Source organism: Mobula hypostoma, chromosome 1 (assembly GCF_963921235.1).
Source record: "Mobula hypostoma chromosome 1, sMobHyp1.1, whole genome shotgun sequence".
In the NCBI taxonomy this organism is placed as follows: Eukaryota; Metazoa; Chordata; class Chondrichthyes; order Myliobatiformes; family Myliobatidae; genus Mobula; species Mobula hypostoma.
This window is the reverse complement of record NC_086097.1, coordinates 92,733,477-92,748,323: the sequence shown is the minus strand read 5'-3', so window position 1 is coordinate 92,748,323 and position 14,847 is coordinate 92,733,477. Positions and strand designations below refer to the sequence as shown.

The 14,847-nt window shown below is 42.0% G+C and overlaps 1 protein-coding gene across 2 annotated transcripts in view; it reads left to right on the top strand.

Moving 5' to 3' along the window:
- rpap1 (RNA polymerase II associated protein 1) overlaps nucleotides 1-14,847 on the top strand; it is a 174,932-nt gene that overhangs the window by 51,932 nt on the left and 108,153 nt on the right. For both annotated transcript variants that reach the window (XM_063052697.1, XM_063052706.1), the window contains exons 8-9: nucleotides 12,770-12,885; nucleotides 14,068-14,166. In XM_063052697.1, the coding sequence (XP_062908767.1) occupies nucleotides 12,770-12,885; nucleotides 14,068-14,166 (215 nt within the window). The remainder of the gene's footprint in view (nucleotides 1-12,769; nucleotides 12,886-14,067; nucleotides 14,167-14,847) is intronic.

The following is a 14,847-nucleotide window of genomic DNA, read 5'->3' as shown; positions in this document are numbered from 1 at the left end:
ACACTGTCAACAAAGTATACTACAAATGTTCACCCACCCTGCTTCCACAGCACTTCCTAATCCCACAACCTTTCTCATAATTAGGGCACTCACAGTGCTCCTTGTCCTATGGTATTGTGGGAATGCTTTCACTAGTACCTAATCAAGAGAATGTCAATAAATGTTAGCCATGCAAACAAAATTTAGATCCTGAAAATGAAAATTAAAAAAAAATCCTTTCTCTGCTCAAATTGTACTCTTGCACCTTTATGTTTAGAATATGTGGATTTAATCAAAGTTTGTTTATTCAGTTATAAGACCATAAGATGTAGGAGCAGAATTAGGCCATTTGGCCCATTGAGTCTGCTGTGCCATTTCATAATGGCTGATCCATGTTTCTGTTCAGCTCAGTCTCCTGCCTTCCCCCTGTATTCCATCATGCCCGGACCAATCAAGAATCTATCAACCTCTGCTTTAAATATACATAAAGACTTGGCCTCCACAACTTTCTGTGGCAACGAATTCCAGATTCACCTCCTTCTGGCTAAAGAAATTACTCCTCATCTCCGTTCTAAAAGGATGTCCCTCTAATCTGAGGCTGCCTACCCTGGTCTTAGACTGTCCACATCCACTCTATCAAGTCCTTACACCATTCAATAGGTTTCAATTAGGTCACCCTTCATTCCTCTGAATTCTAGTGAATGCAGGCAGGCGCAGAGCTATCAAACGCTCTTCATGTGACAAGCCGTTCAATCCTGGAATCATTTTCTTGAACCTCCTTTGAACACTCTTCAGTTTCAGCACATCCTTTCTAAGATAACGGACCCAAAACTGCTCACAATACTCCAAGTGAGGCCTCACCTGTGATTTATAAAGTCTCAAAATTGTATCCTTGCTTTTATATTTCAGTCCTCTTGAAATGAATGCTAACATTGCATTTACCTTCCTCACCACAGACCCAACCTGCAAGTTAAACTTTAAGGAATTCTGCACAGGGACTCCCAGGTCCCTTTGCGCCTCGTTTTCTCTCCATTTAGAAAATCGTGAACCCTTTCATTTCTTCGACAAAAATACATGACCATACACTTCCCGACACTGTATTCCATTTGCCGTTCCTTTGCCTTTTCTCCTAATCCGTCGAAGTCGTTCTATAGCCTCTCTACTTCCTCAGTGCTACCTGCCCCTCCACTGTTCTTCGTATCGTCTGCAAATTTTGCAACAAAGCCATCAATTCCATCATCCAAATCATTGATATATAACATAAAAAGAATTGGTCCTTATTCAGAACTACTAGTCACCGATAGCCAACCAGAAATGGCTCCCTTTAGTCTCCTGCCAATCAGCTACTGCTTTGTCCATGCTAGACTCTTTCCTGTCATACCATGGACTCGTAGCTTGTTAAACATCCTCATGTGTGGCACGTTGTCAAAGGCCATCAGAAAATCCAAGCATAGGACATCAACCGATTCTCTTTTGTCTATTCTGCTTGTCATTTCTGTAAGGAATTCCAACAGATTTGTCAGGCAAGGTTTTCCCTTGAGGAAACCATGCCTACTTTATCAAGAACCCTGAAACCACATCCTCAAAAATCGCCTCCAACATCTTCCCAACCACTGAGGTCAGACTAATGGCCTATAATTTCCTTCCTTCTGCTTCTCCCTTTTTGAAGAATGGAGTGAAATTTGAAATTTTCTAGTCTTCCGGAACCATTCCAGAATCTAGTAATTCTTGAAATATCATTACTAATGCCTCCACAACCTCTTCAGCCACCTCTTTCAGAACCCTGGGGTGTACACCATCTGGTCCAGATAACGTATCTACCTTCAGACTTTTTAGTTTTCCGAGAAACCTCTCCTTTGTAATGGTAACTTCACACACTTCATGGCCCCTGACACCTGGAGCTTCCACCATACTGCTAGTATCTTCCACAGTGAAAACTGCTGCAAAATACTTATTCAGTTCATTCGCCAGTTCTTTGCCTTCTGTTGATTTTTATGAGGTTTCCAATTCTTTAACCCCTTACTTATTTTATTATATGCCCTCTTATTTTGGCTTTTATGTTGGCTTTGACTTCTCTTGTTAGCCTTGGTTGTGTCATCTCGCTTTTAGAATGTTTCTTTGGGACGAATATATCCTGTGCCTTCCAAATTCCTTCCAGAAATTTCAGCCATTGCTGCTCTGCTGTCATTCCTGCTAGTGTTCTTTTCCAATCAATTCTGGCCAACTCCTCTCTCATGCTCTATAATTCCCTTTACTCCACTGTAATACTGAGGCATTTTACTTTAGCTTCTTCTTCTCAGATGTCAGGGTGAATTTGATCACTTTTCCCTAAGCTCTCTAATCAATTCTGATTCATTGCACGATACCCAATCCAGAATACCTAATCTCCTCTTGGGTTTAACCACGAGCTGCTCTAAAAAGCTATCTCATAGGCATTCTAGAAAATCCCCCTATTGGAATCCAGTACCACAGTGGTTTTCCCAATCTACCTGCATATTGAAATCCCCCATGACTATTGTAATATTACCCTTTTGGTATGTATTTTCTTTCTCGACCACATCCTTACTACTGCTTGGGGGTCTGTATATATCTTTCATCAGGGTCTTTTTACCTTTGCAGTTCCCTAACTCTATCCCCAATGATTCAACATCTTCCGACCCTATGCCACCTCTTCCTAAAGATTTGATTTAATTCTTTACCAGCAGAGCAGCGCCACCCCCTCTGCCTTCCTGCCTGTCTTTTTGATAAAATGTGTATCCTTGGATATTAAGCTCTCTGCTATATTCTTTCATGCATGATTCAGTGACAGCTAGAACATTGTACATACCAGTCTGTAACTGTGCTACGAGTTCATCTACCTTATTCTGTATACTGCACGCATTCCAATGTAACACCTTCAGTCCTGTATTCACCCTTTACCATATTGTCCGCCTTTTACGTTAAAACTCATCGTGTTGACTGCAATTTTGCCCTATTATCAGCCTCTCCTTGCTAGGATTTTCACTACATATTGCCTCTGTTTGTAAACCAACTACCTCCCATTCCCTTGCCAAATTAGTTTACACCCACCCGAACCATGCTGTTGCACTGTGTCATATGATGTGGGCAATCATGGTCTTTCCATGACCAAGATTGTTCTTGGCAAATTTTTATACAGAAGTGGTTAGCCAGTTCCTTCTTCTGGGCAGTGTCTTTAAAAGATGGGTGACCCCATCCATTATCAGTACTCTTCCAAGATTGCCTGCCTGACGTCGGTGGTCGTATAAACAGGATTTGTGATATGAACCAGCTGCTCATACGACCATCCACCAGTTGACCCCATGGCTTCACGTGACCCTGGATGGGGTGGGCGCTAAGCAGGTGCTACGCCTTGCCCAAGTGTGACCTGCGGGCTTGCCTACTTTATCAAGAACCCTGAAACCACATCCTCAAAAATCGCCTCCAACATCTTCCCAACCACTGAGGTCAGACTAATGGCCTATAATTTCCTTCCTTCTGCTTCTCCCTTTTTGAAGAATGGAGTGAAATTTGAAATTTTCTAGTCTTCCGGAACCATTCCAGAATCTAGTAATTCTTGAAATATCATTACTAATGCCTCCACAACCTCTTCAGCCACCTCTTTCAGAACCCTGGGGTGTACACCATCTGGTCCAGATAACGTATCTACCTTCAGACTTTTTAGTTTTCCGAGAAACCTCTCCTTTGTAATGGTAACTTCACACACTTCATGGCCCCTGACACCTGGAGCTTCCACCATACTGCTAGTATCTTCCACAGTGAAAACTGCTGCAAAATACTTATTCAGTTCATTCGCCAGTTCTTTGCCTTCTGTTGATTTTTATGAGGTTTCCAATTCTTTAACCCCTTACTTATTTTATTATATGCCCTCTTATTTTGGCTTTTATGTTGGCTTTGACTTCTCTTGTTAGCCTTGGTTGTGTCATCTCGCTTTTAGAATGTTTCTTTGGGACGAATATATCCTGTGCCTTCCAAATTCCTTCCAGAAATTTCAGCCATTGCTGCTCTGCTGTCATTCCTGCTAGTGTTCTTTTCCAATCAATTCTGGCCAACTCCTCTCTCATGCTCTATAATTCCCTTTACTCCACTGTAATACTGAGGCATTTTACTTTAGCTTCTTCTTCTCAGATGTCAGGGTGAATTTGATCACTTTTCCCTAAGCTCTCTAATCAATTCTGATTCATTGCACGATACCCAATCCAGAATACCTAATCTCCTCTTGGGTTTAACCACGAGCTGCTCTAAAAAGCTATCTCATAGGCATTCTAGAAAATCCCCCTATTGGAATCCAGTACCACAGTGGTTTTCCCAATCTACCTGCATATTGAAATCCCCCATGACTATTGTAATATTACCCTTTTGGTATGTATTTTCTTTCTCGACCACATCCTTACTACTGCTTGGGGGTCTGTATATATCTTTCATCAGGGTCTTTTTACCTTTGCAGTTCCCTAACTCTATCCCCAATGATTCAACATCTTCCGACCCTATGCCACCTCTTCCTAAAGATTTGATTTAATTCTTTACCAGCAGAGCAGCGCCACCCCCTCTGCCTTCCTGCCTGTCTTTTTGATAAAATGTGTATCCTTGGATATTAAGCTCTCTGCTATATTCTTTCATGCATGATTCAGTGACAGCTAGAACATTGTACATACCAGTCTGTAACTGTGCTACGAGTTCATCTACCTTATTCTGTATACTGCACGCATTCCAATGTAACACCTTCAGTCCTGTATTCACCCTTTACCATATTGTCCGCCTTTTACGTTAAAACTCATCGTGTTGACTGCAATTTTGCCCTATTATCAGCCTCTCCTTGCTAGGATTTTCACTACATATTGCCTCTGTTTGTAAACCAACTACCTCCCATTCCCTTGCCAAATTAGTTTACACCCACCCGAACCATGCTGTTGCACTGTGTCATATGATGTGGGCAATCATGGTCTTTCCATGACCAAGATTGTTCTTGGCAAATTTTTATACAGAAGTGGTTAGCCAGTTCCTTCTTCTGGGCAGTGTCTTTAAAAGATGGGTGACCCCATCCATTATCAGTACTCTTCCAAGATTGCCTGCCTGACGTCGGTGGTCGTATAAACAGGATTTGTGATATGAACCAGCTGCTCATACGACCATCCACCAGTTGACCCCATGGCTTCACGTGACCCTGGATGGGGTGGGCGCTAAGCAGGTGCTACGCCTTGCCCAAGTGTGACCTGCGGGCTTGTGGAGGGGAAGGAGTGTCTTGTACCTCCTTTGATAGAGACACATCTCCACACCACCACCCATTAGTCAAAGTTATCAGAGTCAAGTGCAATATTTTGCAGCAAGATCAGTATTTTTCTGCTGGAAAGGTGCTGTGAGACCAAATCGAGTTGAATCTGGGGAAGGGCAATCTCTTTGGCTCAGTTCTAGGCTTAATTATGCTGTTGGAAGTTCTCTGGTGTGTAATTTGATATCTTGACCTTGGCACGGTTTTTGGCACTGGTGCCCCTGTCTTCACCTACCAACAGTTTGGGATGGTTGACTGCTGCTTACCCATGGTGTGTTGCTCATACCTGGTAAAAGCTTCAAGGGGGCATACTTATAAGGTGATTGGAAGAAAGAATAGTGGGGATGTCAGAGGTAAGTTCTTTACACACAGAATGGTGAGTGTAAGGAATGCCCTGCCAGGTGTGGTATTAAAGGCAGATACATTTGCAGCACTGAAGAATCTCTTAGATAGACACATTTATGATAAAAAAACAATGGAAGGCTGAGAGGAGAGAAGGGTTAGATTGATCTTTGAGTAGGTTAAAAGGTTGGCGCAACATCGTGGGCCAAAGGGTCTGTATTATGCTGTAATCTATTCTGAAACATGCATGTGCTTTGTTTTTCTACTTCAGACTTAGGCCAGACATCTCAAACCTATGACTTTCACATAAGACTTAAACAGAACGACATTGTAGAACAACATTACAAAACCTGCCAGTTTCTCTCATAAAATTTAAGGTTCTCAAAAAAAGGAAGTAGTAACGTTTATTTATTGTGTACAATTCTGTTTTACGGGATGGATGAAAGAGTGCAGGTGAGGTTTATCAGGATGCTGCTTGCATTGGAGAATGAGAGCTGTAAGGAGAGTTTGGGCAAACTTGGGTTGTTTTCTCTGGAGTGTTGTAGGTTGATGGAGGAGCTGAAAAAGTGTATGCAATTATGAGAGACAAATGGGGAAGGTAATCAGAATTTTTTTCCCAGGGTAGAAATGTCAAGCACCAGAGAGCATGCATTTAAGGTAAAAGAGGGAAGTTTGAAAGGAGGTGGACTGAACAATTTTTTTTGACACAGAGAATGGCGGGTGCCTGGAATGGGCTACCAGGTACAGTGATGGAAGCAGACAGGATACTGATGTTTAAGAGGCTGTTCGATTCACTCATGAATATGTGGGGAATGGAGGGTTATGTTGCAATGTAGGAAATAGAGCAATCATCTGACACAAAGAACTTAAGTAAACAGTCTACTAATCTATTTTGGCAGTACTGATTGAAGCATGAGTATTTGCTGGGACACTGGGTAAGCTCCCCACTCTTTCTATTATTGATCAGAGTTCTGTTACATGCCATTAAGCGGTCACAGGCCTTGTGAAAGCTAACACCTCTGATCATACAGTGTTCATACCCTTACACCATCTGAACAGGTCAGACCTCAGTTTTTGAGGAAGAAGTTACAAGTTGAATTGAATTGACTTTATTACTTAAATCCTTCATATACATGAGGAGTAAAAATCTTTATGTTATGTCTCAGTCTAAATCTGCAATTATAGCAATTTATAATAAATAGTATGAATGTCAGTGATGCTTCACTACCAGATGAACTCAACGCCTTCTATGCACACTTTGAAAGGGAGAACACAACTACAGCTGTGAAGATCCCTGCTGCACCTGATGACCTTGTGATCTCTGACTCAGAGGCCGATGTTAGGCTGTCTTTAAAGAGAGTGAACCCTCGCAAGGTGGAAGGTCCAGATGGAGTACCTGGTAAGGCTCTGAAAACCTGTGCCAACCAACTAGCGAGAGTATTCGAGGACAATTTCAACCTCTGACTGCTACAGGCGGAAGTTCCCACTTGCTTCAAAAAGGCAACAATTATACCAGTGCCTAAGAAGAATAACATGAGCTGCCTAAATGACTATCGCCGGTAGCACTCACATTGACAGTGATGAAATGCTTTGAGAGGTTGGTCATGACTAGACTGAACTCCTGCCTCAGCAAGGACCTGGACCCATTGCAATTTGCCTATAGCCACAGTAGGTTAATGGCAGATGCAATCTCAATGGCTCTCCACACAACTTTAGACCACCTGGACAACACAAACACCTACATCAGGATGCTGTTCTTCGACTATAGCTCAACACTTACTACCATAATTCCCACAATCCTGATTGAGAAGTTGCAGAACCTGGGCCTCTGTACCTCCCTCTGCAATTGGATCCTCGACTTCCTAACTGCAAGGCCACAATCTGTGCGGATTGGTGATAACATATCCTCCTCGCTGACGATCAACACTGGCGCACCTCAGGGGTGTGTGCTTAGCCCACTGCTCTACTCTCTATACACACATGACTGTGTGGCTAGGCATAGCCCAAATACCATCTATAAATTTGCTGATGATACAACCATTGTTGGTAGAATCTCATGTCGTGACAAGAGGACGTACAGGAGTGAGATATGCCAACTAGTGGAGTGGTGCCACAGCAACAACCTGGCACTCAACGTCAGTAATACGAAAGAGCTGATTGTGGACTTCAGGAAGGGTAAGATGAAGGAACACATACCAATCCTCATAGGGATCAGAAGTGGAGAGAGTGAGCAGTTCCAAGTTCCTGGGAGTTAAGATCTCTGAGGATCTAACCTGGTCAACAACGTATCGATGTAGTTATAAAGACAAGACAGCGGCTATGCTTCATTAGGAGTTTGAAGAGATTTGGCATGTCAACAAATACATTCAAAAACTTCTATAGATGTACTGTGGAGAGCATTATGACAGGCTGCATCACTGTCTGGTATGGGTTGGGGAGGGGGCGACTGCACAGGACAGAAAGAAGCTGCAGAGAGTCGGTTCCATCTTGGGTACTAGCTTACAAAGTACTCAGGACATCTTCAAGGAGTGGTGTCTCAGAAAGGCAGCGTCCATTATCAAGGACCTCCAGCACCCAGGGCATGCCCTTTTCTCACTGTTACCATCAGGTACGAGGTACAGAAACCTGAAGGCACACACTCAGCGATTCAGGAACAGCTTCTTCCCCTCTGCCATCCGATTCCTAAATGGACATTGAACCCTTGGACACTACCTCACTTTTTTTAAAAATATACAGTATTTCTGATTTTTTCATGTTTTAAAATCTATTCTATATACATATACTGTAATTGATTTACTTGTTTGTTTATTATTATTATTATTTTTTTCTCTTCTCGATTATGTATTGCATTGAACTGCTGCTGCTAAGTTAACAAATTTAATGTCACATGTAAACCTGGCTCTGATTCTGATTCTAATTCTGTACAACAGGACAGTCAATACAATACATAGAAATACAATGTATCAGCATGAATTAATCAGTCTGACGGCCTGGTGGAAGAAGCTGTCCCAGAGCCTATTGGTCCTGGCTTTTATGCTTTTGTGTATACAAACAATCTGCATAAATTACTATATTGTCCGAGATGCAATATAGTATATCCCATGCATGTATGTGATAATGTATCACTGCCAGCCCTAATTTACTTGGCAGAGCATGCTCGTTGGGCCAGTAAAGTGTTGCCAATCTTTAGAGTTTACTTTGGTAACACCTCTGTAAGATAAATTTCTGAGATTATTTAGTTGTGTCAAAGATGGTTAATGAGCCCATTGCTACCCTACTGACATTTACATTATAAGTATCACTTTGGTAATGAATGCATGGTAGGTGTGGTTTGTCCTGCGTTTTTCTGAGCATTGACCAAAGCTCTCAGATGATGTGTTGGAATGGGCGTCATTCAGGGCAACACTGCTGCACCTTGTAGAGCTGCTGCATCACAGCTCGAGTGACCCAGGATCAATCCTGATGTCTGGAGCCAACTGTGGTGGTTTTCTGCGTGACCATGTGGGCTTCCAAAGACTACAGCTCTCAAACTCAATATTAATCATTTATTTATTTACAGTGTCTTACAAGAGTATTCAGCCTTTCAGCCCTTTGTTCAAATAAATGAGTATTACAACCAGGGATTTTGATCAATTTAACAAAAGAATTTTATTTGTGAATCACATGTCCCCTTTTTTCCACAGTAGAGTCCGAAAGAGTAGAGAAAATTGTAAAGCATGGAAAACTAAAAAATCAAAAACTGAAATGTCAGCATTTCAAAAATATTCATTCCCCTTTGCTCAGCACTTAGTTGAACCACTTCTTGCAACTATCACCTCCTGTAGTCTTTCTGGATATTTGCTTGGCACAATGTGATGGAGCAAGATTTGCCCATTCCTCCTTGCAAAATTGCTCAAACTGTGCTAGTTTAGTTGGGGAGCGACGGTGGACAGCAGTCAGAGATGTTCGACTGGGTTAAGGTCAGGACCTTGGCCAACCAAGGACATAAATTTTCTTAATTTGAAGCCACTCTGTGGTTGCTCTAACAGTGTGCTTTGGGTCTTTGTCCTAGTGAGAGACAAACTTCCTCCCCAGCTTAAGCTTTCTGGCAGAGGCTAGCAGGTTTTTATCCAGGATCTGTCTGTATTTAGCAGCATTTATCTTCCCATCAGTCCTGACCAGATTTCCAGTCCCTACTGCTGAAAAGCTTCCCAATATCATGATGGTACATCCACCTTACTTAACAGTAGGGACGGTGTTACCTGGCTGACGCGCAGTATTGGATTTAGACACAGGTACTGCTTAGTGTTGAGGCCAAAAAGTTCCACTTTAGTTTCATCCAACCAAAAAATTTCTTCCATGTTTGTACAGTATCTGTTGGTGTCACAGTAGCTTTTCTTACAAGTGCTATTCTTCTCCGGCAACTTAAGCTTAGAGGGGCAGCCTGACCTAGGCAGTATGGCTGTGCTTTCATAATTTTTCCACTTCTTTCCGATGGACTGCACTGAGCTCTGAGGTGTGGTCATTGACCTTGAGATGTTCTTGTACCCTTCCCCAGATTTGTTCTTCTCTGTTATCATTTCCCTGACTTGCCTTGAATACTCTTTTATTTTCATTTTGGTTCGGTCTATTGAAAATCTACCATACTGTTGACCTTACAGAGAGAGAGGGCATTTATTCTTATGAATTCATTGAAAACGGATAATACTCCAATTTTCTACAGCAAATTGGGTGAGTTCGTAAGGTGATACATATATTGCATCTAAGGATAGATAACATAGTAATTGCAAAGGAAATGTATACTTCTTTAGCCAAATAATAATAGTTTTTTAATTTTTAGTAAATTGTTGGCAGGATTTGGAAAGTTTCTTTTCATTTGACCTGGTGCACAAGATTTTGTAAATTAGCTCAAAAAATCCTATTTCAATATGTTTTAAATTAAAAAAAAATGAGACAGTAAAATGTGAAAATAGTTGTGGGGGGGGGGGGTTGAAGACTTTTCCAAGGCATTGCATTAATAATATATTTTTTTTCTTTTTTATATTTGCCAATTTGCTTGTCTTTGGTTGTTTGTCTGTTGTGTGCAGTTTCTCATTGATTCTTTTGTATGTCTTTGTACTTACTGTGAGAAAATGAATCTCAGGGTAGTATATGATGTCATGTATGTAATTTGATAATAAATTTACTTTGAACTTTGTATGGAGGAAGAGCCAAGGAGAGTTAATGGAAAAATGGCAAAGTGTGAATGGGTGGTTGATGGTGGGTGTGCTGAAGATCCTGTTTCTGAAGATCCTGTGACCCAATGACTGTTTCTGAAAATCACCTTCAGCAGGTCAAGAGTTGAGGCATCCATTTCAATAAAGCAGAGATACTTTTTTACAGTTGGAGAGTGAGTGGAGTGCTGCAATGTAATGCTTCACAGTTTCAGATCTGTGGCTCTGGTCAGACAGGCGCACCCTCTACCAGTAGCGCTGATTGATGTGGGGCTGTGCAGTGGTGGCACTGTGCCATCAGCTTTTGGGTACTCTCGGGAGGATTTGTTACAGTTGTGCCCCAGCTGTAACTCTCTTCTGCCTGACTGGAACTGAAGCTGAGTTTTCATATTTTAATAGCAGCTGCTTGGTGTCACACTTCACTCTATCACAGTGTTGTATTGTAACTAGTACTTGCAATATAATATCTCAAAGTTTTTACTGTCCTTGAACCACTGACAGATTTTGCTCTGCACCAAAGACATTAGTTGTTTGCCTTGGATCAAACTTTATTTTCCAGTGTTGTTCCGTGCAAGCCTTTTACAGTATGTCACCATTGAGTTATACAGCATGGAATCATGGCTATCAGCTAAGCTTGTCCATGTCAACAAGGTGTTTACTATCTGAGCAAGTCTGATTTGCCTGTGTTTGGTCCAGTTCCCTCTGAACCTTTCCAATCTAGAGCATGGTCCTGTGTACAGCAAGTGGCTAGTTATGTTGGCAGCACAATTGCCCCACTGCCTGTCACTCTAATTAGATATTAAAGTAAGTCATTGACATTCATATGCAATTAAAACTACTTAGCACCTGTTAAACAGTAGTGTTTACAACAATATAACAACATATGCTCAAGTTAAATAACTTTTAAAAACTGCCCAATTAAAATCTTACAACAGGATGCTTTCCTTGTCCTTCTCACAGCAGCCAATTTCTCCCAGTGACTTTAATAAGGCTGGTGATACGATGCATGTTCGGAGTCAGGAAGCTTAGCCAGAGAACTGAGTAAGCCTCGAAGTTGGTACTGTCCCTTTGTTCGGGCGGAGAGGTAGAGATTTATGAGGCAACTTATTTTGCAAATAAAGTGCTTGAATCTCACTGCCTGGGGATGTGATAGAAGCAGATACAATAAAGACGTTTAGGCAGGTACATGAACTAGCAGGGAATAGAGGGGTATAGGTCGTGTGCAGACTGATGGGATTGGTTAGATTGGCATCATGGCCAGTTCAGACATGATGGATCAAAGGGCCTGTTCCAGTGCTGTACTGTCTTTGCTCTTTGTTCCGTTTTGGCTAATTTTACCCTACTAACATTGCTGATGTAGATGTTATTACTTGTAGCACTTCCATTAACACTGCACTGTCTGAAGTATTGTGCAGGACATGAGAAGCCATTTGACTTATTTTGCCCATGCCAGCTTTTTAGCACAGGGGGTTACAGCCCCTGGAGTTGTTTCCCTTCACAGGTAGGTACCTAGGAGCAGAAGTAACTAACAATGCTTAGCCAATCAATATGTTTATTGCTGGCCTCAACTCCCTTCTGTGCCAGATCCCCATAGATTTCAATTCTCAAGTGTTTAAAAAAATCATCTAGTTCCACCCTAAGCATTTTTGATAAACCAGTCACCGCAACTCTTTAGGTTAAAGAATTCTAGAGATACACCACCCTCTGAAAATAAATTTCTCAAAGCTTCTGTTTTAAATGATGCAACCCTTATAACTCTGCGTCTCGTTCAGCAAGGAACTAACTCTCGTTTGAAAGTTACTACTGAACTTGCTTCCATAAGCTTTCAGGAATTGTGTTGCAGATGGCAAGAACCCGTGGTGTTTTGAGGGAAAGGCTTTTCCATGTTGCTTGAGAGTTTTTGGCGGCTTAAATCTGGACCTGTTGGTTACTTACCCTCTGCTACTATAATGTTACTGCATTTCTATAGAACCTGATATTCCACTGAAACCTGAGAAAGGATGGGTCCACATGGATGTGTTGGAGTATGAGAAACTGGAATGGATGAAAGATCTGCCTAAACCCAGACGGCGGAAGACCAATAAGGTGACTTATGGCAATATAGATACTGTAACATGGCTCAAGGCCTTTCTAACTTAGAAACTCTGGGACTGGGTAGTCCCGTATGGAACAATGAGAGACCAATGGGTGGCCATGTAATGTGGAGCAGTTGCAAATTGTGGGAATGAAGAGTCCTGTGGATGAGCTGTAAATCTGTGTGAGTGAGCATTCCTGGCATAAATGTGGGTCTCAAGACAACATGTCACAGAGCACAGAGAGAGACAGAGAGAGAGACTGAATGTAACTATCATGCAACAGAAGGACTGAGCATCGCTCAGTAATGGAATATAGAGTCTGTAGATCCAGCAATTCTGTCATGGAGATAAGTGTGGAGGAGTGAGGGAGGAGCTGTGTGAAGGCACTAAGAGAGAGAGATTGTGAGACGGAGCAGCACTGTGATAGTCTTAAGTCTGGGAAGTTTCCAAAAAAGCATGGAGATACCAAAGCATGTTATGGAACAGAGAGAGTCTGGTACTGAATGGGTGGGTTTGTGGTCAGTTTTCACTCAGTGGAGTGAACGGCCTGTATCTCTCCATGAACAGCCTGCTTGAGAAGCAGGTAGACTGTGGGGATTGTGTTGTCCCAGATGTGGAGCTGCAGAGAGTTGAGGGGAGGGGCTGAGTTGTTTCACAGAATAATGAGCAAGGCGATGGGACTGGTGGGTCCTGAAGCAGGGGAAGACGGAGACCAGGTGGTGCTTTGGTGGAACAAGGAGTCAAGTGACCCATCATAGACCAGTGAGAAACTCTGAGACCATGAGGCTGTGCCATTCAACAGTGAGAAACAGCGGAAGTGACTCTCCCAGGCTTGGAATAGGGAGAGACTGTGAGACTGTCATGCAATCCAGAAAGCCAAAGGGATGATGTTGACTTTTTGGACTAGCAGGCCTTTGTGCCAAAGAGAAAGTGATTGACTTGAGCCTCATTCAGTTTATCAAGGCAGGGCATGGGCGGAGGTTGGGGGCAGAAGTTTAGGTAAAACATGCATCATGGATGCAGTTTTACAAATGTTTCTTTACAGTCAAAGTTCCCATTATTGAATTCAAATCAGTATATAAATGAGAACCTGCTGTTTGTGCTGAATTAAAATGTGATCCCTCCTCTTTCTCACAAAATGTGTTAATGTCCATGGGATTTAATATTTTCTTTTTTTGCATACTGTATTTAGGAGATGCAAGCAAGGTTCAATTTCCATGGTGACTTAATACCTCCAGGTGTCGATGTTCCAGCTCATCTCGGATTGCACCATCATGGGGAAGAGCCAGAGGTTAGACCTGTTGTTCCTCTTGCATCAGGATACCTTTAAGTTGCTCTCTCACATTTGTTACAGAGCGGGCTTTAATGCAAAGGGATTAAAGTTAAGTTCCGGCTGCAGAGCTCTGGTCAATTCCAAAACTGAGCAATCAGGTGCCTTACGACAAGACGATTCTCCGAATTTGAGCAGCACCCATTGCCAAATACCAAAGTGATGTTTTGGTTGAATGGGTTAAACTGAGGACCTTGTATTTCCTTGAGCAGTAAGGTTGAAAGGTTATAGCTACATACTATATGGAAAAAGGATCGGCCGCCCACTGACGCGATGCCAACCATCTAGTACCAATTTACGCTAATACCATACTCATCCCAATTTATTCTCCATGCATTCCCATAATTCCTCCTAGATTCTGCCACTCAGAATCAGGTTTATTATCACCGTCATGTGATGTGAAATTTGTTAACTTAGCAGCAGCAGTTCAATGCGATACATAGTCTAGCAGAGAGAGAGAGAGAGAGAGAGAGGAAAAAAAATAAAACAAAACATAATAAATAAACAAGTAAATCAATTATGTATATTGAATAGATTTTTTAAAATGTGCAAAAACAGAAATGTTGTATAATTAAAGAAAGTGAGGTAGTGTCCAAAGCTTCAATGTCCATTCTTTCGGTCCTGTGCATTAGCCCCTCCATA